We start from the raw sequence: 25158 nt of genomic DNA, 5'->3' as shown, positions 1-25158 counted from the left end.
TTGCTAACACTGTTCGGTTTGGGTTTGGTTGAGTAGGGAAACACTAATTTACGGAATGATGAATGGTCGGAACGCTCACTAATTTACGGAATGGTCGGAATTGTCGGAATGGAATGAATAGGGCCGAAACTAATTTGATGAATGGTCGGAACGGAATGAAATGAACGAAGCTGTAGGAACAGAATGAACTGTCCGAATGAAATGAACGAAGCTGTAGGAACAGAATGAACTGTCCGAATGAAATGAACGAAGCTGTAGGAACAGAATGAACTGTCCGAATGAAATGAACGAAGCTGTAGGAACAGAATGAACTGTCCGAATGAAATGAACGAAGCTGTAGGAACAGAATGAACTGTTCGAATGAAATGAACGAAGCTGTAGGAACAGAATAAACTGTCCGAATGAAATGAACGAAGCTGTAGGAGCAAAATGAACTGTCGGAATGAAATGAACGAAGCTGTAGGAACAGAATGAACTTTCGGAATGAAATGAACGAAGCTGTATGAACAGAATGCACTTTCAGAATGAGATGAACAAAGCTAACCCTAACCCCAACCCTAACAGCTTCGTTCATCTCATTCCGACAGTGCAATCTGTTCCTACAGCTTTCATTCATTCTATTCCGACAGTTCATTCTGTTCCTACAGCTTCGCTCATTCCATTCCGTTCCGACCATTCATCAAATTAGTTTCGGCCCTATTCATTCCATTCAATAAATTAGTGAGCGTTCCGACTATTCCGACCATTCATCGTTCCGTAAATTAGTGTTACCCGGCTGAGTATTATTAATACATTTATTCTACAATACTTATTCCTTTCCTAGAAATTTCAATTTAGACAACTCAATTCGTAACTGTAAAAAAAGTGGTAGTATTTTGGACCAGCGCCCAGTAAATGCTGTTTTTTAGACCAAAAAAAAACGTTGACAACTTTAGATATTTTCTCTTAACAATAAACTACATTCTTGAATCCCTTTAGTTTGGTGACAGCAATCAAGACATTTCGATTAGCTACAAAGCAGACTTTTAGTTGGAAACTTATTTAGTCTTTTGATCGACAAAATGTAAATGCAACCATTTTTATAAAAAACGTTTACCAATTCTTTTGAAAATTCACTGTAAGCCTGAATATTTCCTCTTGTGAACATTACGTGACTTTATTCATTTCACCTTTTTTGTCCTACACCTAAACTCTAGCCAGTTTGCAAAATTTGTGATAAACGTTTCATTCCTATTTTATTTGTAAGTTGCCTAACGTTCCCTATTTTAATTTGCATAACGTTCTCTAGTTATTTATATTTTTTTGGAAAACGAAATTTAGAAACTTACTCGTTTGAGGGTAAATTATTTTTTTATTCGAGTTTTGCGTTAGGTGTTAATGTATATTCTTCAGTGATGCAATAACGTGGTAATGGTCCACTAGAGGCGCTACACACTTTAATACATTTGGTAGAACAATAACTTTTTACAAAATAAAAATATTTACTTTTTAAATGAAAAAATATTATATGAAAAATTAAAATAAGAAAAGGATTGCTCCAAATAAACCTGAAGATCCTCGTCACGGTTGCGGGGTTACTAACGAAGCTTTTCCACGGATGAGTGATTTGCTGTTATTTAAGGTTTAATTAAAATTTAAAAAATCTGCTGAAAATATGGAAGACGTTGAATATTACGATAGACAGATTCAATTTCAAGAAAAACTGAGTAAAATGTGAGCTTATTATTTTTCATATATTTTCTTTGAGGTTTACGAAATTAAATGGTCAAGTTCCTTGTTTTGCAGCCAACAAGAACGTTCTAAACTTGAACGTGAGTTCTTCAGTATAACAAGGTCCGACAAGAGAATGCATTCACTGCGCACTTCCAAGCTTCGATCATACTACAAGGTAAGATGGTGAGGTTTATTATGTCTCTATGCTTTAAATGACGATGTTTGTCTGCAGCAATTGTGTGAAAGGGAAAAAAGATCAAAGGAAAGAAATGCAGAACTTTTAGAGGATTTCGCAAAACTTGAATCAAGATATCAGAGTTTGCACAATCAGACCAACAAGCTGAAACAAATGAAGGTATTTATCTCTTTAAAATTGCATTGTGTTAGAGTTGAAGAAGTGGTTATTTGCCCGGCCTGCCTATGTACTTTAAAACACAAAAGCTTGCTCTCTAAATCCTACTTTTAATATATTCGCAAATTGTTTACTAATTTCTAAACTCTGAAAATTTGCATATTGGTAAATAACCGATAGCGTGTGTTTTTATTAAAACATTACTAAAGCTATGAAATTACCGTGAAACAGATGGCTCATGTATCATTTTGTGATAATACATAATTGAGTTTAAGACACCCATTTAAAAAATTTGTAGTAAAACGCTATTTCTTTATTGGTATTAACATGAATTTTTTGCCTAGCATTACTTTATATTTTGGGTTAAGATCCTGTCTCCCTAAATATTATTAAGTCTAATTTAAAAATGTTTGTTTTTGTATAAAAGACAACTTTTGTTTTGTATAATTAATGTTGTTTTTTGTTGTAGAAACAATACGAGGATGAAATAACAAGATTATATCCAGAATGGAAAAATGAAATTGAGCTTGAGCAAGCTCGCAAGCAGTTAATTGACCGTGGTATTGACATAAATGCTACGGTTGTTGCCCCAAACATCACAACCCCGCTCTACCAGTTGGTCCCTCATAATGCCACCCCATCGCACCATGTCACCCCACCACACCTTGTCACCCATCGCAAGGTCCAGTCTGCTGAAACTATGCAACAAGCCCACATCGTAAAACCATCACAAGGTGGATCTTATTCCAACCAAGCGACGAAACCAGCTGATGTAATAAAACAGATCGCTGTGCAACAATCCAAACATAAACCTCCAGCAAACAATTCTCAAGCAGCAAAACCAACTCCAAGTAAACCATACAATGTCCCACCCCTCAATTTAGACAATGAACCTTTAACTTCATTTTATGAAAAAACTTTAGAAGATGTTCTTAGTGCAAAAGATAGCGCAAAGGAAGATAAAATGCGTTCAAATCCATCGACGGAACCTCCACATTTTGCAGCTGAGGGTGAAATTTATTCTGATAACCTAACCTCATCTTCAAGTGACCATTCCCAGCCTTCTAACACCCTCTCACCCCCAACAAAACCAAACAAACTATCACCCGCTCATGACCTTTCACCCACTCACCACATTTCACCTTCTTATGACCCTTCACCCGCTCACGACCTTTCACCTACTCATGACATTTCACCCACTCACGACCTTTCACCCACTCACCACATTTCACCTTCACCCGCTCACAACCTTTCACCTACTCACGACCTTTCACCAACTCACGACATTTCACCCACTCACGACCTTTCACCCACTCCCCTCTCGCGGACCAGTGAAGTGCATTCTGTGTCAGCTAGCACAAGTAAAGTTGGGCAGTTTCAAACGAATGCAAGCATCAATCCTCATCATAGAAATCAAACTCACAATGAGGACCTAGATTTCATCTCGGAGAGTAGCAGTGATCACCATGACGACCACAAGCAACAAACGATTCCTTTGATGTCGGTGTCAATCAGCGAGAGTGTGTCGTCCCCACAACAACACAACACCCACCAGCAGAACAAGATTGTTATTCCTGGTAACTCACACATTTGTCCAACAGTTCCAATACATAGCATCAACTAATGTGTTGTAATATTATTGCAGGAGCCCAGAGTGAAAACGTGGAAAGCATTCTGAGTGAAAGTTTAACAACAGAGACAAGCCCAAGGCCAGAGAAACCTTTAACTTGTAAGTTGTGCATTTCATTAAACCGATTTTTTGTCCTAGCAGTTTCGCACTTTGCCAAAATGCCTTGTACAAACATTAGTATTACCCCTGCTGTGCCGCTGGCCCTTGAGATAATACGGCTACCGTTGACGTGCGTTTTGTCTTCCCTGTGCTGTTTCTGTTTATTGGTTGGTAAAAGTGAAAAAACGTGCAAAATAGATGGAGAATTTTTCGAAACGTATACCTTATTTCTCGAAAGGCCAAGAGCAAACTAAACGTTAATAGAAAATGGTAAAATATCAAACTTGAATAAATATCAAACTGAATAATTTTCTCTCAACGACCCGACGCTTAACTTATTCTTGGTGTTACAAGTTTGTACAAATCTCATAATATCCAATTCTTTTGTTTAGTTTTACATATGGTTGTGCATTTCTTCCAGCAAGTGCAGCGTACCAGGCAATCCTGCAAGGTCACAGCCTAAACATGTCAAGCACTCTAGGAACAGAAGGATTTTACGAAGACCAAGATGATTTAGAGGAGGTTTTGTCACCTAAAGGTCACCATACAAGGTCATTTGTTTTGTTACTGAAGTCCAGGCATATATATATATTAGTTGGTAATAAATTGCAAGTGATTTGTTTTATTTTTTTACAGATTTTCTGATGAAGAGGATTCAGGGCCAGGTAGGATTTTTATGATTCTTTGAGAAAAAAAACATCTTTAAAACAACATCATTACAGCACTAGCTCGATAAAAGACTACTTTTAAATTATAAGATTTTGTATCACCACTCTGATTATATTAAATAATATCATATAACTTAACCTTTTTGTCTAAAATATTCTAGCTGATAGGTAAAATCACAAATATTTATTTTAATGTAGTTATCTAAATGTGCATTTACAACATATTTTAATCAGAAAAAATACCTTTTTAACTTTATTAGATTATGTTTATTAAATGGATGTCTATGTTCTCACAAAGTAGTGTTTAGTATCTTACAAAGCCGGTTTGTGTTTTAGAGTCTGTTATTCGAACGAACCATCCCATTGCAATATCAACAGCTGTAGAACAAAGGTTAGTGACAAAAGTTGCACCACAAAGTGGATAACAAATGCAAAAAGTAGCTTCTATTCAGTAGCTGTTCAGATAAGGGTGTTGGAATGTTGTAGCTATTGTTGACCAAAAGTGATTTATTGCTATTGCCAGACACACACCATCATAACAAAACATGACTACATATGTATAATGTCATAGTTTTTAAGGTGTGCTTACACTTTGTGTTCCAGTAGCGACTCAGTCCCACCAAACCCAACTAAACCACAGATGCAGAGCAACCTTAAGACCGACAAAAGCAATAAAGGTATATTTTGTGGTTATGTACAAACTTTGTGGTTGTGTACAAACTGGTCGCCAATGCATTTAGAAGCCCTTAGTGTTTCATCTTTGAAACAAGTTATCATATGCACCGTGAGTTAAAACGCATGGAGTAAAATATTTAGTGCACAGTAAATGTGAGGCTTTGGTCGTTGCCAGAAAGCAACAGCTCACAAATTACTAAACTAGATAGAAATGTAAAAGTTTAACTGGGAAGAGTAATATTAGTTAACAATGCACTATTGTGACGTAGCTCCTTGGGACACTGACTCTGATGACGAAAGTTTCGACTCACAAAAGGTCAAAGGTCACAAATTGGACGACGATGACTTTGATTTCTATGATTGATGATTGTAAATATTTGTGAATTTTGTATTTTGTGGCGCAAATAAACCATCTATGCTGAAATATTTTTATGTACTAAGAAAAAGTAATATTAAAAATGCTAAATTGAAACTTCTATTTTCTTCGTCCAACTTTCCTTTGCCGAGAGGAGTTTCGGCTTCGGTGCGTCCCCTTCCACCCATCCACAAGTCGGCGCACGTGAGCTCGTTGTAAAACGAGCTTTACATTAAAAGTGGCTCCAACTCCCCCGGGCTTGCTTGTCGTCGCATGAAATATTTAACACCCAGGGGAGATCACCGGCCACTAACGACCCGGATTTATCCAAGCTTTTAGCGGCATTTTGATGGAAAGATCTCGAAGCCGCTTCACGCTACAATAACCACTGGAAAATAATCAACATCGAAATCTGCCTTGGCCGGTGTCGCACTTATTCACGCGTCGCAAGTTTTAACGCAACAAGCTTCCCACTATCGGTAAATTAAATCCTCTGATGACGTTGCCATACCCAAAGAATATAGTAAGGGTTTCGCCAGTTGACCCGAAACCCCGCTTCAACCCCGTTACGTCACAAGCTTCCACCTGTTACGTCACAAGCTTCATCGCTGTAGCAGGAGACGTTTTGCGTGAAAGTTGGCGGCCGTGAAAAAAGGAAGCTCGGTCGATATTTGGGAATTTGTTGGGATATACATGTGTACGTTGTTTAGGGGGATGCGCAGGGGGTATGTGCAGTAAGGTTGTGCACAGGGGGATGCGCAGGGGGTATGTGCAGTAAGGTTGTGCGCAGGGGGATGCGCAGGGGGCATGCGCAATAAGGTTGTGCGCAGGGGTATGCGTAGGGGTATGTGCAGTAAGGTTGTGCACAAGGGGATGCGCAGGGGGCATGCGCAGTAAGGTTGTGCGCAGGGGTATGCGCAGGGGGCATGCGCAGTAAGGTTGTGCGCAGGGGTATGTGCAGTAAGGTTGTGCGCAGGGGGCATGCGCAATAAGGTTGTGCGCAGGGGTATGCGTAGGGGTATGTGCAGTAAGGTTGTGCACAGGGGGATGCGCAGGGGGCATGCGCAGGGGTGTGCGCAGTAAGGTTGTGCGCAGGGGTATGCGTAAAAGTATGTGCGCGATTCGAGAGAAAATGGCGACGATAACAATGGGCAACAATGGGTCGATCGCGTTGAATCGCGAAAAAATGGAATTACTCGATGCAGCGATTGTGTTGCGCCGATGCATTGTTGTTATTTGTGACGCAATAGACAGGTGTTTGTTGATTCAGTACTTGTGTTTTATCACAGGATTGTTCCAAGGTTGAAATGTCAGTTTCTAGTTTTTGTGTGCTTTTGTGTTTTTGTGCTGCGACGAGTTATGGACAGAACAACAGAGAAGCCGGCGCTTACAGTAAGTTGCCCCCTGAACCACTACCAGGGCGGGTCCAGGGTCACCTGGCCATGCCCCCTTAATCTATAGTTTTTCCCATTAACCGCGCGAATTTTATTTGGTTTTATAGAAAGTTTTGTCGATACGAATGAAATCTTTCCAGCCAAGGCGATGTGTAATTTTTCATATTTTCTACGTGCTAGAGCCTTAAGCTGTGTCGACTTAGAAATCTATAACAACCTTGCAAAATGGCCATTCTATCATGAGTAATAACTATCCAAATTGTAAACAATATGAACGCAATTAAATACTGTTATGAAAAATATAGTGCTAAATACTTTAATGTTCCCAGTATGTAAAGTCTCATTCTAAGTTTTGCCAACTGAAACCAAATAGACGCAAGTTTTTCGCGCGATTAGCTTCATTATTTGTATATTTCCACTTAAGTTCGTTCGAGAACAGAACTCTTCTTGAGATTGCTTAAATTATGACGTCACGTCATTATGTAAATTGTGACGTCATCACTAAACATATTTATGGCCTTCCACCAAACAAAATTCTTGATTCGCCCCTGGCCACTATACCCTCCTGAACTGAGGGGTACAAAGAAGTGTATTACGTCACAAACAAACAAAGTACGTCATCCCGACCGTCACGTGATTTTTGCCCGCCTGTGAATTAATTCGATTAAAATTTAATTTGCTTAATTGCGACGCGCGAGATCAGGCACTGTGACGTAACAAATATAATTTATCACTGTGACGATACAAAGCGAAAGTAATTAAGAAAAGAAGGTTAAATATAAAGTTTAGCGATTTGCTGAAAAATATATTAAGTTTGTGTTTTGTTTGAGAAACGCAAAAAATGGTCTTCAGTGTGTATCATTCTAATGATTTAAATAAATCAGGCGTAATAAGAATATCAAAGCCCATACAGAAGTAGGTATCATTTTGGACGTTTCGAATAACTCTTTATTCATTTTCAACCAATTTTGTAAATGGAATGGTTGAAAATGAATAAAGAGTCATTCGAAACGTCCAAAATGATACCTACTTCTGTATGGGCTTTGATATTCTTATTACGTCTTACTACAACCTCCAACCATTATGCTCCTAAATAAATTAGGATTTCAAGTTAAAACTAGCGTCAATAAATAAGAGGGACGTCTTTTTAACCGCGTTTGTGGTAAATATATATGTATAGTAAACATTTGTAGTTTTAACTGACTTATTATGCAAATCCATTGCTATTCAACCAAATAAACAAGTTTAACCCTAACCCCATTCGGAAGAATCTCTAGGAATCTTCGGGTAACTTGTTGACGTTTGACCAGCGCGCTTGGTCAAGCAGTTAATTATGACGTGACAGTGATTGTGGTCATTATGACGTGTCCTGTGGGGACATTAGCTTGTCGTGATCGATAACATCTCACTCCTACAATGCTTTTCCATCAATTATGTCGTTGTAAGTAGCACTAGAGGCCTTGTGAGCTCATTTATTATTAATGACTGGGGAGCACAGCGCGCACCGTTAATTAGCAACTTCGTTTTTTTCCACTGAAACCGATGCACAACAAAAATCAATAAACTCTCTGTAAAAAATGCTCCTAATAGGAACCGCGTTTCGCCATCTTGTTCATCCTCGGCTTATGATTGGTCAAACAATTCAAACACAAATAACTCCCGACACCTGTGACGTAATACACTCGTCGTTGAGTGACGTAGCGATGTTTCCAGGGCGACCAAAGGTTCGCATTGAGCCCACTTCGTCAGAGTACATCGTCGTCAAGGAGTTTGATGACGTAGCTATGGCGTGTGCAGCAGAGGGACATCCCCGGCCGTTGGTGAGGTGGTCGTTCGTAGCTGGGGCTCTGACGAGGTAAGTACAATAATGACGTCATGGCAATTATGACGTCAAGCCGTGATGGTAAAAATTGGTTACTTGTTATCTTAAAAACCTTGCTCGGTAGACCACGTTGGTTTGGGTTTAAACCACAGTTTAGTGTGCAGTAGGGTTGGCACAACACTAGACAAATATCACAACCTTTACCGGGATTACACAAATATAATAATATCGTTATCGTCAGGAGGAAGTTGGATCCTTGGAATCCTCGCTTGAACATCAGGAAGATCAGGAGGACCGAAGGAGGAAGAGTAACTTGCAGAGCCGACAATGGGATCGGCAATCCTGCTCTCACCACCAAGACCATCAAAGTACTATGTGAGTGCGGGGTTACTTGAGGTCACCACCAAGACCATCAAAGTACTATGTGAGTGTGGGGTTACTTGAGGTCACCACCAAGACCATCAAAGTACTATGTGAGTGCGGGGTTACTTAAGATCAAGATGTTACTAACTGTCGCCGCGCTCCATAATATGTTATTATGTCGTCACAGACCTGGACACCCCGAAATTGTCGATCCACCCAAGCAGAGCTGAAACATCGCGAAGCAGCATTTGGTTCGAAAATACAGTTTATTTAAGTTGCGAAGTTCGGAGTAATCCAGCGGCAACATTTACTTGGTGGAAAGACGGAAGGAAAATCAAACCTGGGAAGATGAACGGTAAAATTTCATCACCCATGCGTGTTTAACACAAACCCTAACCACTGCTTTTAAATATTTTACTATCAACACTGCTTTTACATGTGACCCATATTAACCCTTTAGGTCCCAGTGTACGCACATCTGACCCTTATTAACCCTTTAGGTCCCAGTGTACGCACATCTGACCCCTACAAACCCGGGATTTCTTCAGTTGTGCTTAAGATCAAGAACGCCAACTCTAACGATTACGGCAACTACATCTGCCGAGCTTCTATCGGAGGTGAGAAGGCTTACAACGTCAAGGACACGCGAGCCAACTTCACCTACACATCGCAGATAGGTAAGAAAGCACAATTAGGTTAATGCAGGTTAATGCAGGTTACTAACCTTAACTTCCACTTGCTCGCTGCAGTTCCTCCTGAAATCGCCCTTAGGACTTCCGAGAACCTCGTTGTTGACGTAGGAGACCGCGTCAAGATCACTTGTGACGTGATAAACGGCTTCCCGCGCCCGACGATCACGTGGGTCCGACTAGACGGGGAACTTCCTCCAAGTGCCGAGGTCGGGGGAAAAAGGTTTGGAACAAAATAAAGCGAAGAAACGTTTGTGAGAAAACTACTTTCAAGAAATATGTAGCGAACAATAAAACAGCTAACGTTGAACCGAGTGTGTAAATTAAAGTGTTTTTCACTTATCGTGCATGTGTTTGTTTCAGGGCAACTCTCCGCATCAACAGCGTGCAGTTGTCGGACAGTGGAACTTACTTCTGTGTTGGAAGCAACGGCGTTGGACTTCCTGTGCGAAAATCAACTAAACTCGCCGTGAGATGTAAGTCAGCACAAGTTCGACAACTAACTTAACTCATTAAAACCGACTTAAACTTAACTTTGTTCAGACATCGGTCCAATGATTTACTGGATCACACCGGAACTCAGGCGTGACGACCTCCGATTGGTTGTTCACAGCGAAGCAAAGATCACGTGCCACGCTGACGCTTCGCCCTATTCTGAGCTCGAGTATTCATGGTTTAAACTGGTATGTCAAACTCTTTGTTTGAACCCGCTCATATGTTATCTCGGAGTTGCCTTATAAGCACGCATTAGCCCTCTTCCACATGAATGCGTATCACTCATTGGATATAGCAAACACGTGGGTGTTCCTCCCCTAAATCTTTGTTTGAACTTTGTGAGAACTTTTTCGGCGAAAAGACCAAAAAAATAGCAATCATAGCCAGAAAATCTTTTTCACCCCTCAATTGTTTTGAAAGCCCGCCAATTTATTTCCGAAGTAGTAGAGTGTATACCCATAACAAGTCCCGAGGATTATTTGTTCTTATTTACGTTATGTTATGACGTCACCGTTATTTTACCAAGGGGACCAACCATCTATAACCTGGCCATCTAGTTGCTTTGACAACATATGTTCACCGCATTCTCAAACAAAAATATATAACATAACGTATAAGCAATGCGCTGCGACTTTTTCACTAATTTTACTTCAGGACTAGGAAAACTAAAGCGTTCTTGATACAATTATTGTGTAATGTTCATGATTGTCGAACAATATTGTTCTAAATTGTTTAAAGTTAATGAATGTATTTTTATTTGTGACATCACAGCAAACCACTTAGAGCAGGGGTTCCCAACCTGTGGTACGCGTACCACTAGTGGTACGCGAAGGTTTTTCAGGTGGTACGCGAGTAGCTTCCGTTTTTTTTCACAAAACCTGCATTCACAACTTTATATTTTGTTTACATAAAATAATTTTCCCCGAAGCCCATTCTTATTGTTACGTAACTATTCCTGTTGTTTCGAAACAATGCGATCTTTAAAATGCAGGCCATGTCAATTGACGACAAGGAGCATAGTTAGGCCTACCATATGTCCTCTTTTTTCAAGAAAACTGAATGGTCCACCGAGGACGCTCAAAAGTGTCCAAATGTCCCCTTTTTTGCATTTCGAGTTAGTTCCTTATACCTTTAACAAGACTTTTAGGCGATACGTTGTATTTATTTCTGAAAATTAATGTAGCCATGAAACATGCTGAATTGCTGGTTTAAAACAGGTTTTCCGACAAATTGCCCTAATGTTTTTCAACAAATTGCCCTGCAAAATTGTACTTTAGCGCCAATTCAACCTATTTTTTTCGCGCTTCGCGCGACCGACAACAGACTTGACTATTTTCAAGTTGTCTTAGTGATATTTAATTGAAAATGCCGAATTGCTTTTCATGGGGTTTACGAAAACATTAACCAATTTTGGCGGTGCAAGGCATAAGAAAATTTACAAAAAGGTTAAGAAACACTGGTCTAGCAAATTAGTTGTTCCGCAAGAAGTGGTACGCATGGCAATACAGAGCGTCCAAGTGGTACGAGATCGTAAAAAGGTTGGGAACCCCTGACTTAGAGGAAATGTATTATGCGTGTGGCAATCTAGTTACATTTTTGTTTGGTTTGTCAAAAAGGTTGGAATTAAGATTTTTACAAACTCCCACAGAACTCAAACTACGAAAGAATCCGCGTTCTCGATCGAATCGTTAGAAACGTCATCGTGACGTCACTTGATGAAGAGGAGGTGGAAAGGGGATTCACCTTCCCCGAGAAGTCAAGGTACGATGTGCTGTGACGTCACAATCTGATGTAACTAAGGTGTTTGTTTGTTGACAGTCGTCTACAGATCGGGGACTTGTCACGTGACGACTACGGCCAGTATGTTTGCGAGGGAAGACTTCGGGGAAACACCAACCTTTCGGTGTCCGCCACAATCACCATAAGTCCAGACTCAGGTCAAATATTCTTAAAGCGTAAACACTTTGTTTCAGACTCAGGTCAAATAGCGTCAACACTTGTTTGTAATGTCGTGGTTTAGGTTGTTGACGTAATCGCTTTTTATTGGTAATGACGTCATACAAAGCAAACTTTAACCCATTGATTCCAGCTGTTGCGATCGACTGTTATTTGTGCGCTAAAGCACGATTCTAGGCTTTTGCTTTTTGTTGTGAACATGAACTCAGTTGCAGAGAATCATTATTTATTTATGAGCCAAGATCTCACAAACCTGATTCCTTGGATGGAATCGAATTAAGTGAAACCAAACGAAGCAAATGTCGCTTTCATTCGATGCAAATCAAATCAGGTTCAAAACCAAAAGATTCCGCAAAAACAAATAAATACAATACTTTTCTCACATTGGGGGTTTATTGTTCGTTGTAGCGCCCTCTAGCGTTCGAACTAAAGTTGCGACGGTGGTTGCCCGCGAGGGGGCGCAAACGAGCCTGGAGTGCGTTGCCATGGGAACACCGCGCGCGTCGGTTGCTTGGCGACGGGAGGAAAACCTGACGATGCCGAGCGGAAACGTGGAGGACGTTGTTAAGGTGGGTGACGTCACTGGTTGCTAGGTTACAACAACAAAAGCTTGATTATTTTCATGGTCTGAAATTTCATCAATATGTTTTAGATAGGGCTAAAAGCTGTTTTACTTTTTGACTTTACTTACAAATATTGTTTTTACTATTTGTAAACGAACAACACACCAGCTTGTCTGTCGTTGCTTGACAGGACGGCCGCCTAAACATCTCCAGTGTGAGTCGTGAAGACGCGGGATTCTACTTCTGCTCTCCAGCAAGGTTCAACGGATTCAGCAGTTTAAGGAAGCGAGGGTTTGAAGACTCGGTCGAGCTCCAAGTTCTTTGTGAGTTCAACATAAAACTCACACAGACACAATTAGCGGCTGTGAAGTGAACATTTGGAGGCAAAATAAGATTCTCTTTAGTGGCTTTGCGCCATTCTTCAAGGTCGAATTATAATGTCGAGGTCAAAGTGAGAACCACGTGTTGAGCGGATTTGATTTTTGCGCTTGGGATTGTAAAGTGGGCGAGGCGCGATAACTTAGGGTTCGTATTCGGGATAAATATAGGTTACTAATCCTCCGTAAATCAAAAGGAAGAAATGCTAAACAATGAGGTTGTTAATGCTAATCTGCATTACAATAAATGCAATCCTACCATTAACACACTCCTTTAAGTTGCCGAAACACAGCCTTGGACATTAAGATAACTATGGAATCGCTTACACTTTTGCACAACACCGACACCAACTCAGTGATCGATAATTTGATATCTCGTAACGGACGCCCAATTACAAACATTTATTTGATTCAACAGATGCTCCGACAGTTGATCAACCTTTCACCAACATCAGGAAAAGAACAGGAACAAGCCAAACCCTCACTTGCAACGTCGTTGACGCAAGTCCGTTCAGGTGCGTATGTTGTTGACGCAAGTCCGTTCAGGTGCGTATGTTGTGACGCAAGTCCGTTTAGGTGCGTATGTCGTTGACGCAAGTCCGTTCAGGTGCGTATGTTGTGACGCAAGTCCGTTTAGGTGCGTATGTCGTTGACGCAAGTCCGTTCAGGTGCGTATGTCGTTGACGCAAGTCCGTTCATGTGCGTATGTTGTTGACGCAAGTCCGTTTAGGTGCGTATGTCGTTGACGCAAGTCCGTTCAGGTGCGTATGTTGTGACGCAAGTCCGTTTAGGTGCGTATGTTGTGACGCAAGTCCGTTTAGGTGCGTATGTCGTTGACGCAAGTCCGTTCAGATGCGTATGTTGTGACACAATTCCGTTTAGGTGCGTATGTCGTTGACGCAAGTCCGTTCAGGTGCGTATGTTGTGACGCAAGTCCGTTCAGGTGCGTATGTTGTTGACGCAAGTCCGTTCAGGTGCGTATGTTGTGACGCAAGTCCGTTTAGGTGCGTATGTCGTTGACGCAAGTCCGTTCAGGTGCGTATGTTGTGACGCAAGTCCGTTTAGGTGCGTATGTCGTTGACGCAAGTCCGTTCAGGTGCGTATGTCGTTGACGCAAGTCCGTTCAGGTGCGTATGTTGTGACGCAAGTCCTTTCAGGTGCGTATGTTGTGACGCAAGTCCGTTCAGGTGCGTATGACGTTGACGCCAGTCCATTTAGTTGCGTATGTTGTTGACGCCAATCCGTTTAGTTGCGTATGTCGTTGACGCAAGTCCGTTCAGGTGCGTATGTCTTTGACGCAAGTCCGTTCAGGTGCATAAGTCGTTGACGCAAGTCCATTTAGTTGCGTATGTCGTTGAAGCAAGTCCGTTCAGGTGCGTATGTCGTTGACGCAAGTCCGTTTAGTTGCGTATGTCGTTGACGCAAGTCCGTTCAGGTGCGTCGTTAGTGCAAGTCCGTTCAGGTGCGTATATCGTTGACGCAAGTCCGTTCAGGTGCGTATGTCGTTGACGCAAATCCGTTCAGGTGCGTATATCGTTGACGCAAGTCCGTTCAGGTGCGTATGTCGTTGACGCAAGTCCGTTCAGGTGCGTATGTTGTTGACGCAAGTCCGTTCAGGTGCGTATGTTGTGACGCAAGTCCGTTTAGGTGCGTATGTCGTTGACGCAAGTCCATTCAGGTGCGTATGTTGTGACGCAAGTCCGTTTAGGTGCGTATGTCGTTGACGCAAGTCCGTTCAGGTGCGTATGTCGTTGACGCAAGTCCGTTCAGGTGCGTATGTTGTGACGCAAGTCCGTTCAGGTGCGTATGTTGTGACGCAAGTCCGTTCTGGTGCGTATGTTGTTGACGCAAGTCCGTTCAGGTGCGTATGTTGTGACGCAAGTCCGTTCAGGTGCGTATGTTGTGACTCAAGTCCGTTCTGGTGCGTATGTTGTTGACGCAAGTCCGTTCAGGTGCGTACGTTGTGACGCAAGTCCATTCAAGTGCGTATGCTGTGACGCAAGTCCGTTCAGGTGCGTTTATTGTGACGCAAACCTGTATAAGCGTATGTCCTGTTGGACTTACTTTTTTTGCAGCAACTTGACTTACGTTTGGAAGAAAGACAACGTGACGATCGCCCGCTACAAATCGTCGCACGGGATCGAGTTGTTGAACCTGAGCCCAGCTAACTACGGCTTGTACACTTGTGATGTTTACAACGAGGTTGGAAGCGGAAGATGCTCGATAAACCTCACAGGCCGCGCTTTCCCGCCCGAGATATTGCGAAGGGATTCGCTCAGAGCTTTCCCGCAGGTCGATTCTGCACCCGGAACTTTCGCTTACCTTCTCTCCTGGACGCAAAAGAACCCGGACTCTGTTGACCCCGTTCTGGAATACAGGTAGCTGTTATGATGTCATAAACATAGGAGAATATAGTTTGGATCGAACTAAACCTTAGGAACGCAGTGACGTCATAGTACATAATGACGTATGTCACGTGATTCGCAGAGTGAGATGGCGGGAGATCGGGAAAGCGATGAAGCGTGACGGGAACACTGGACCTGAATCGACGCCGGTTCCATGGACGGAAAAGCACAGACTCCTGCCAGGTTCGAACCCCAGACCCCTGGAACTTATTGTCAAACTAACACGTTCACTTCCACAGCTACGCTCAACTACGGGGAGCTGGTCACGTGCAAGCTGAATGACCTTGTGAGCGGCCAGTACGAAGTAGAGGTCACCCCCAAGACGTTGCTAGGTTACGGTGACGCAAGCAAGACGATGATTGACGTCAGGAGTGAAAGTAGGTTAAGCATAAGGGTGTGTTGACCGCATACCACATTTATTTGACCGCATACCACATTTTGCAGGGGATGTGAACGGAGTGGGGCCAACGCTTCACCCAAGCGGTAAATATTTTGTCGTTATTTTGTGATCCACGGGGTTAAAGGTGTTTTCCCGGGTTATTTGCAGGTCGCCCCTTCTTCTGTCCCTTCGACAGCGCCAAGATATGCTCCTTCTCACAAGATGTCGCTGATGAGTTTGATTGGGTTTGGAATTACGTGGGCAATCAAGCAAGACGAACCCCAAACACCGGCCCCAGGCAGGACAAGACCAACTCCGACCCACACGGTAGGGGGTGTTTGGGGGTTATTTGGGGGTGTGGGGTACAACAGGGGTGTTCAGTAAGACACGCGCTCAACCTTTGCGTAATTTAAAGTAACAGCCAGCAACTAACTTGTAAATTTTAATAAATGATTTTATGTTTTATCTGTTTTTATAAACAGTCTTAGATCAGCAACTAACCAGATTATAAAGTTTCAACTTGCTCATGAAACTTCAGCAACGAGACCAAGGTTTGAAACGTGGCAGCGATCGCAGCTTTCATTTCACTTATAATTTACAAATGAAACCCTAGCACTTTGTCTTAAGTTCATCCTGGTGTAGTATTTTTAACTTCCTTTCCACAGATGTGCACATATCATATGTGATGGCTAGTTTATTCAAGCGTGTCTGTTGCGTCACAAGCACCTATTTCAACGTGTTTGTTACGTCACAGGCGGATATATGTTCATCGAATCTTCTACGCCGCACAAGGGCGCCAGAGCGCGGTTGTTGAGCCCGACATTTTACGACCGAAGTTCGTTCGAACATTGCCTCAAGTTCGTTTACCACATGAAGGGAAGGCACATCGGTAATCCACTATTTGTTTAATTGGTTTGCAATAACAGGGATAAATGAGAAAATAATGAATCACACTTGCATAGAATCAGTCAAAGAAACGTATTATTTAAAGTTTACATCACGTATTCCAGGCAAGTTGCGGGTTCTGCAAGCTTTTGTGGGGACTGACAACATGACGGAGGTTTGGTCAAGGACCGGACCGCAAGCGGACTCCTGGCTGCAAGCGAGGGTCAATCTGCTCGCCGGCACCGCCTACCAAGTCAGTCAATATATAGATACTAACATAATTAACTTCTAATCAGTGTAACACAGCTGTTGGATGCAGAAACCGTTGCTTTTTGGGTGACTGAAAAAATAACTTTCTTACTTTTTCACAAAATAACAACTACAAACATAAACCTGGAGTTAAATGTAACTACGCGTAACTAATCGTCTATTGTTGTTACGTCACAGATAGTATTCGAGGCGCAAATCACACAAGACAATGGATACGAGGGTGACATAGCGATTGATGACGTACTTGTGCTTTACGAGAAGTGCCTGCCCTCTCCCACAGTTGCATTTTGTGAGTACAAGCACGGACACATGAGTTGTATTATACATTTGCTATATTCCTGACAGATGTCAAATTACTGAGTAGCTTTACCACGCTATGCGCTAAACCATATTTATCATCAACAATTGTTTCGCAATCTAAACATAGAGTGCTTACTTCTTGTGTTTATCCACCAGCGGCGCTGTTACCCGCCACCACCCCAAGAAATATTGGAACTAGTCACGTGGTCACCGACTCAGCCATTGTCTACAGCTTCCACGTCACAATCGCAGCCATTGTTACGCGTTTGTTTTGTTGATTTTATGAATTTTAAAGTTTATTTTATAAATAAACGAAACTTACAAGGATTGCTTCGATCAATGTTATATATTATTTCGATGAGTGCTTCACTTACTGTCCTTGACAAACAACATGACAATCGTTTAGATTTTTCTCGAAATCGACGAAGTATGACGTCATAACTAGGTGAAAGGTCAAGCGTTTGCTATTGCAAAACCTCGATCATTATCAATGTTACGCCACCGACCGCTAAAACTTATATTCCACATTTCACAACCAGAACCCTCGCAACCCCGATCAGCAATTGCAGGTTAGCGAGATTTAACCCACAATATGAAGCGAATGTTAAAATATTATTCTAGCTTAGGGAAAGGTGACATTTACATGAACCCCATAATGTTCGTAGCACAACAATTTGGTTTGGATTTGAACTAGCTCATGATGATATAAATATAATTAAAACCTTCACAATTTGTTATAAAAAAAAAACAACTTCACAACTGTCCTTAGCTTGGGTCACGTGACAATGTTGCAGGTTTTTCTGGAACTTGTTTGTGACGAAACAAACCCAAGTGCGCGACAAACAATGGCGATTGTTGCGTGAAAGTCGCACGCTTTTGTTGACAATTGTTTCGTCACTTAGATGCCGTTCTACGCGCTTTCATGTTTGTAACGTCACAAACAATCCTGGTCACGAGTTTAGCTTCCCACGCTCTCAAGGTCATGACCTTTAAACAATTCAAGAGGCTGTCGTCATGACAACATCAAAGCGTTTGTTAACAGCCGTGACGTAAACAATGCTCTGCCGCGATCAAGTGGGATGTGTGACGTAATAAAGGGTTTTGGGGGACGAACTTGCAGTAGGGAGTTTGGTGAATTGGGACGAAGTGACGTAATAGGGGTATGACGTCATGACGAAGATGGCGTCACATAGGTTGGATTTACTTCGATTTATTGAGGTGAAGTAAAATGTGACTTAACTTTGTTATTTGCCAGGAAAATGAAAGTTTTTAATTTATAAAGCACCATCCGCAAGGTGGCGCCATGGCGCAACACTTCCAAAACTTTCAAAGCTCGTCGCTGCTTTAACTCAACCACACGTTTGGTCGCAACTCTCAAGGTTCCAGGTAATTATGGATCGGTTGTAAGATAGCGCAACAAACTAAATAACATAAAATTTAAAACAAAACTGGTTTAAGGTAAATAACCATAAATTATTGTAAACAAGTTTTTGAGGCGCACCTTAGTAAAGAATGAATGCTTCTAAAGAGATTTTTAAGTTTAAATTTTTGGAGGCTCCGCGATAATTTCTAAACACAGGATAAATTTGCAACAATTCAAAGATGCGCGACAAATAAGGGGGTTGCTATCCACACACGGGTTCAAGTTGGGGGTAGTCACGCCTGAGTGCACATGCACCCTCAAGTATCGAATTCCGACAAGAGTCAGACAAGATTTCCGCCCAAGCACTTTCCGACACAGGTGCGCCCGAGGGAGCAAACCGCGGGGTTGGGGGGAATATGGGTGGGTTTGGGGGGTTAAATGGTGAGTTTAAAGGTCTGTGGGACAAATAACAATTATTCCACTTCGAAGATGATTGAGGCTGAGGTTCGAATCCCACCATGGGACCACTATATGTCTGCTTATTTAATGCAAGCTTAGCCAGTAGATCTTCGTTGTTTTTAATGTTGGAACGGGTTCGGGTTTAAGTGAAGGTTGTGGCTGGAGATCGACCGACTCGTTGGGAAACTTAAACAACTTGTGACGATCAAAAAACAAATCAAGATCGGGCCGAAACATTGAAGCCTTGATACAAAAGTAGACGATACTTGGTCGGCGAGGAAGCTTGTGTGTGAAGTGGGTGAAGTGGGGTCAGCGATTATCTGACCCATTAACCTGGGGCTTCCGATTCTGGCGCTGGGTAAGTCTGGAACACGCACAAACACGAGCACAACAAACACATAACCACACACACAGACAAACACATAACCTCGCACAAAGACAAATATATGAATATGCAGAGTGCGACAAGCATTAATAATACTTCAGTTGTGCAAGGATTAACCATACTACTGCAGGATCGCAGGGATTATGCGTGTAAGTACAAAGTGGTGTTCTGTGGTGCTTAACGTGGGTGAACGGGTGCTGTGTGCAGTGGGGCGTGACGGGCCATGACCCCGCTCGTGCCGGGGAATCACCGGGGCGGAACCGTCATGGGAAGTGAGCAGAGCTTCTTATCTCCGCTCGATCCTGACGTGATTCATCGGGAAACCAAGCACGTGCTGCGGGGGGTAAAAGTGTGGGGGGGGATAAAGTAGGGGGGGGGGCGTAAAAGCTCGGCGCATAATTCTACTGTGAGTAACAAAAAATGCATGTTTTAAATTTTTTTTTAGAAAAGGTTAAACCTTTTTTCAAAATGTTGAAGTTTTAAATTTGTGCGGAATCTGCCTTGAAGGAAAGTTGACTCGCAAATTTATATTTAGTTTTTTTTCAATGTTAGACTTCATTATTTTAAAGGTTTCACACCCACTGGTTAAAACACATTTCAGCTACATAGGCACCCAGTGTTTATATGTTTCCTTCTATCAATAAATTCCCGCCTTACCAACTTAGTGTAACTTGTTCGCTTTAAACATAGCTTCTCCCACCAACAACGAATTCTCGGCGCGATCATTTGATTAATTGGGGCGAGTATAACGACAACAGAATGTTTCCAGGCGATTATGACGAACAATCGCTTCAATGCTCCTAATTATGACACATAATCGCCTTTCACCCGACGTCATAATTATCCGCGATAATTAATGAACCTTGTATAAATAATTCCGGAACCAGCAACCGGGTTACTACGTAACAATCGAATCAGTCGATTAGAACACAAAAGCGCTCGAAGAATTTGCGATTTGCCATTGTCACGTCATAAAACATATATTTTAAAATTTTCCAATCCAACTTCAGCAAGCAGTGTGACATCACAAAGCGAAAAGTGTCGCTCCCCGCAGTGGCGGGCCTCCCCCCACGGAACGCGCGCGCTTGTTTGTGTTGCCACGCGCGAGAAGTGTTCGATTACTCGAGCGCGCGCGTTCCCGCGTCACGTGTGTGCGGGCCATTGTGACGTAGTGTGGGAAAGTGCGCCGATCCGTCACGGCTGAGCGCGCACAAGTGACAGCGGGGCTTTGAGCGGCGCGCGCGTGCCTAACAATCGATTGGAACGGAAGGGCATTGTGACGTAGTGAATGATGAGGGGCGATGCTGGTGGCTTCGGGGACAAAAGGGATCGCGTTGTGGGACAATGGGCCGCGATTTAATAACCTCATATCCGCGATTTATTTCCGGGCTTTGGGCGAGGTTTGATCGAATCAGAAAAAAATTAAAAACTCGTTAAAAAGTTGAGCCGGTGAAATAAGTTTGAAGCCGGTGAAATAAGTTGGAGCTGCAACAAAAACGACCTTCAACTTAACCTTCACGCTCCGCTGAACACATTCTGCCGTTTCGAATCACTGCACTCGGATATTCATTTCCGGTACAAGTGGTATCCTTCCGCTTTTCACCGACGCGGATGAATATACCTCGAGACACGTGCTCGTGATTTTGTTACAATGGCCATTGTTGCAACAAAGACAAACTTCCCAAGTTGTGACGTCACAAACATAGGGCGGGAAGTGGTGCTCCCTCTCGTGGTATTTTTTTTGGAGGGTCGGCCCTGGATGTGATCCGTGACGTAACAATAGAGGAGCGGAAAGTCACACGACCCCTGCAATTCAACCGTCATAACGTACGACTGTTACGTCACAAGAAGGTTGAAACGGTGCGAGTTCAAACAATTTTATCCAAAAACTAACAAAACGTAAAGCTGTTGATAAATTGTATTTTACCCGATTAAGCTTTCGCACAACCGGAGTTCATCAGGTCAAAGTAGAAATGCAAAAGCACAAGCGCGAGTAAAAGCGATAAGAAGCATAAGGTCAGACATTCCACAGGCAGCAGCATTTACTTCGTATATTTCAATCACTTTTTCACCTGATGAAGCACGGTTGTGCGAAAGCTTAATATAGTCAATTAGAAATTGTTTCAGTGCCACTTGCTTTTTAGTTTAAAATGAGAAAAATACGACTACCAACCAACACTTGCATTTCAAAAGGACAAAAAATAATAAAATGTTAATCTAGTTTGATTTAAAACTCTATGTTTCAGTGATTCTCCCAGTTTATGACCTCACAATGCACGGTCGTCAATTCCAATATGACATCATAAAGGCGTCTCTTGTGGATTAATTTCACCGGATGTCGCAATAAACAGCAATTAATTCGGGGAATCACCGAACATAAGGATTGGTGTCACACACCGGTTCATGTAAAGTTGTCAAGTTGAAGCAATGAAGCAACCAATCAACTGCTATTAAATGTCCCCTGTGTTGAAACCTGGATGGCGTTTGATGCTCTTAGAACGGATTGTCAAGTTTTAAGTAAGTTTCAAACCAAATCTTATTGGGACAAATTGTAAATGATTTTGGTTGCAAATGAACAACATCATATAGATCAGGAATGGGCAAATGTATTCAATGGAAGAGCCATTTGCAGAAAATACAAGTACCAAAGAGCCTCAAATTTATTTCAATACAAAAACGGTAAATAATGCTAGGCCAGCAGCAATAATACGGAATTGTAATATAACAAAACGATAATAATCAACACGGTAATAACCGTAATAGCAAAATACCTCATTTGTTAACTAACTCTTCGGACTCTATTTCTAGTGTTACATCATTAACGAAATGCTGGCCTAAATAAAGAAAACAGTTTTACGATTCAACTAGAAGAGCCACAAAACACATGCCGGAGAGCCGCAGTTTTTCCACCTCTGATCTGTAGAATCGCTCGTATGAGTGAAGCGCACATAATCACTCGAGGAAAGCTCATGCTTTAAGATGCCACAGCAGGTTTGAAGAGGTTCTAATGTAAGTTATAAAGAGGGTTCTTCCGACAATTATTTATTCTGTACCGACGTTTCGATAACCTATCCAGGTATATAATATAATGCCTGGCAGCAACAGTATGTTCTAATGTAAGTTTGAAGTAAGTTTGTGGGAAAGTAGTTTTTGGAGAATCTCGACTCTAACTCGTCTAATCGTTCCGCTTCAATGAACCCTCAGTGAGCGAACAATGCCCCGACAATTATTCATCCCCTCGAACAGCGAAAGACCCTATGACGTAATAGAGGCACGCGCGACTCCAGGATTAGGAACCCAACATAATTGGCATTGTGACGTTGACAAAGCAGTCTCGAAAGCTTTGTTTTCCGGTTTAGAGGAATTGTCTCTTTTGGAAACAAATTGTTGTTCCGGAGCAGCAGGGTAGGGGTGCAGACTGGGGGGCATTCGACAATGGCGCTTTGTTTAACCTTCGCTTCCTTAAATTCGCTTCCCACAATTAAGCGCAAGTGGATAGAGGTCAATGACCTTTAACTTGCCGGGGTCAATGACCTCTAGTGCCACCGACGCAACAGGAAATTCGACGAATTTAACAGTTTTCCGAAAATTAAAAAGCGGATCGAAATGTCGCACGAATGGGGATCTTTTGTGACGTAACACAAGTCAGACTTAGAAGACGCGCATGACAAATAACACGATTCGAAATTTAATATTTTCCGTTTATTTACAGACACAGGTCAGTTGTCTACGTCACAAACGAGTCAGCACAAGGTTTCATATTATTCATCTAGAAAGTTCAATAAAGTATTTTAATTGCTAAAAAATCTAAAAAGTGACATTGTTGAAACGAACTGCTGGCAAAACATTCAAGTTTGAGCAAATAAGATCAACTTGATCAGATTTATGGATTAAATTTAATGCTAATATCAAGGTAACTCATTTGTATTTTGCAAAATAGTAAAACTACTTAATTTGTTGTTACTATATTTAACATAATGACAAATATTACAACTTTCGACGTGAAAGACCCACAATTACTTGCAGCATGAGAAATATTCAAACGTCAACCATCTTGTTTGTATTGTCTTGTCACAATCCACTTTTGAAAAGTGATTGTTCGCTAAACAAGTCACAACTTTCACACAGAAGCAACTTGCACACGTAACAATGGCACGCGCGTGTCGTCACAATTAGGATCGCGCGATGCCGCTTTCAATTCTATTTATTGTTGCAACAAGCGGCCACAGTGACGTAACAATGCAAAGAAGGGGTGCAAAGTGCAAGTCATGGCGGGGGTTTATTTATTTGGGGGACAATTTGGCGGGAGATTAGTGGCCTGTGATTGGCGCCGGATCAATTTGCCGTGAGGAATAATAAAAAGTGTTTTTGTTGCTAATTTGGGAACGTTTTCTCCACACGTTCCAAACACACGTTTGTTTTGTTGGAAAATATTATCGCAGGTCCTTTATGACGTCACAACTGAACACCCCTGATACTACGAGGCCATGGATGACATCATCAGGTGATGTAATGCCTTATGTCGTCACAATTGAGGCGCGATTAATTGAGGCCGATCCCAGATAATTGCGCGTAAACCCGGTGCTTTCCCGCAACCGCAACCACTAATTTGAAGCAATTATCACAAGTTCAGCTGTTCAACCTAATGTCGGCAATTTGGAGGCCATTTTGTGCTAATTACCGAAGCGATTATTTTTAGCAAATTGTCAGGTTTGGTTAAAGGAGGATTAGGGTTGGTTGGTCGAATTAAGTTTCAAACATCGAAAGAAATTGAATGTTTTTAACATTTATTGCTTTTTATTTATTTTGTAAATGGATATTAACGTTAAATGTAAAGAAGTAAATTCCAAAAAGAACTAAAAAGGTTTATATCTAAAACAACTTTTATTGAATAAATAACTCCAAAATACTGCATTTGCGCCAAAAACAGCATCAACAGTTCTGCTTAAAGTCTTATTTCAATAAAATCGAGAAATAATTTTGTGGATAAAAAAGTTTAGTATCTATAGTGGATTACGTTTAGGTCTGGAAATACGAAGATACTAAGTTCTGACACAATTCTCCACCTTAAGTCAACACTACTGAGGTTCTAAGGATGTCAACTGCGCAAGAAACCAGTTTTTGTGTTTCGTGGGAAATGCGAACTTGCTAAACCACCTTTAAATTTCCACCAAGTGAACCTTCAGCTTGACACAGCTTGATATAAACCCAACCATACTGTAGCTTCACAAACAACTGGCCTGCCCCGAGCATCGCATTAGAGGGCGTGAAAACATGCGACATAAGGACAACACGTCGCACTTTTCCACGTAAATAGGCCGCTTTCATCATTCCATTGTAACGTCACAATGCTCCGAAGGTGAATTTTGGGATAGAAAGGTCAAAGGTCAGTAAATAAAGATGCTCGTCTTTAAAAAGTTGTAAAGTATGAAAGATCAATAAGTCAAAATATGAATAAGGCATAAAAACTTTTCCAAAGCACGCATTAGGTGTTTTTTTATGACGTCACAATGTAATTGTCACGTGGTCCACCCAGTAAGCTCAGCACAAAAAATTAAAAT

General features: G+C 41.8%; 2 protein-coding genes across 2 annotated transcripts; both read left to right on the top strand.

Moving 5' to 3' along the window:
• Positions 1 to 1616: 1616 nt before the first annotated feature.
• LOC146141368 (uncharacterized) lies at positions 1617 to 5680 on the top strand. Its single transcript, XM_083392899.1, has 10 exons — positions 1617 to 1713; positions 1786 to 1888; positions 1946 to 2068; positions 2535 to 3642; positions 3711 to 3794; positions 4216 to 4345; positions 4431 to 4459; positions 4799 to 4853; positions 5066 to 5139; positions 5407 to 5680. The coding sequence occupies exons 1-10, from the start codon at positions 1655 to 1657 to the stop codon at positions 5499 to 5501; spliced, it is 1860 nt and encodes a 619-aa protein (XP_083249025.1). The 5' UTR covers positions 1617 to 1654; the 3' UTR covers positions 5502 to 5680.
• A 2909-nt stretch (positions 5681 to 8589) lies between these two features.
• Positions 8590 to 18408, top strand: LOC146141367 (MAM domain-containing glycosylphosphatidylinositol anchor protein 2-like). The gene is made up of 22 exons (XM_083392898.1): positions 8590 to 8741; positions 8950 to 9083; positions 9259 to 9426; positions 9572 to 9748; positions 9821 to 9983; positions 10124 to 10236; positions 10304 to 10443; positions 11904 to 12016; positions 12074 to 12192; positions 12620 to 12780; positions 12965 to 13097; positions 13570 to 13666; positions 15227 to 15529; positions 15639 to 15739; positions 15796 to 15933; positions 16001 to 16039; positions 16104 to 16262; positions 16690 to 16824; positions 16946 to 17073; positions 17268 to 17406; positions 17547 to 17654; positions 18293 to 18408. Exons 1-22 carry the CDS (start codon positions 8590 to 8592, stop codon positions 18406 to 18408), a joined length of 3036 nt encoding a protein of 1011 aa, XP_083249024.1.
• The last annotated feature ends 6750 nt before the right edge of the window (positions 18409 to 25158 follow it).

This window comes from Ascidiella aspersa, chromosome 6, assembly GCF_963924565.1.
Source record: "Ascidiella aspersa chromosome 6, kaAscAspe10.2, whole genome shotgun sequence".
NCBI lineage: Eukaryota > Metazoa > Chordata > Ascidiacea > Phlebobranchia > Ascidiidae > Ascidiella > Ascidiella aspersa.
The sequence above is the reverse complement of the archived record's forward strand: the minus strand, read 5'-3'. Positions and strand labels throughout refer to the sequence as shown.

Excerpts from the sequence above, each read along its gene's own strand:
- LOC146141367 (XM_083392898.1), top strand. The coding sequence starts at position 8,590 with ATGTTTCCAGGGCGACCAAAGGTTCGCATTGAGCCCACTTCGTCAGAG. Across the intron at positions 10,237-10,303 it reads AACTAAACTCGCCGTGAGAT|ACATCGGTCCAATGATTTAC; the intron begins GTAAGTCAGCAC and ends AACTTTGTTCAG. Across the intron at positions 16,040-16,103 it reads GCCAACGCTTCACCCAAGCG|GTCGCCCCTTCTTCTGTCCC; the intron begins GTAAATATTTTG and ends GGTTATTTGCAG.
- LOC146141368 (XM_083392899.1), top strand. The coding sequence starts at position 1,655 with ATGGAAGACGTTGAATATTACGATAGACAGATTCAATTTCAAGAAAAA. Across the intron at positions 3,643-3,710 it reads GAACAAGATTGTTATTCCTG|GAGCCCAGAGTGAAAACGTG; the intron begins GTAACTCACACA and ends ATATTATTGCAG. Across the intron at positions 4,460-4,798 it reads TGAAGAGGATTCAGGGCCAG|AGTCTGTTATTCGAACGAAC; the intron begins GTAGGATTTTTA and ends TTTGTGTTTTAG.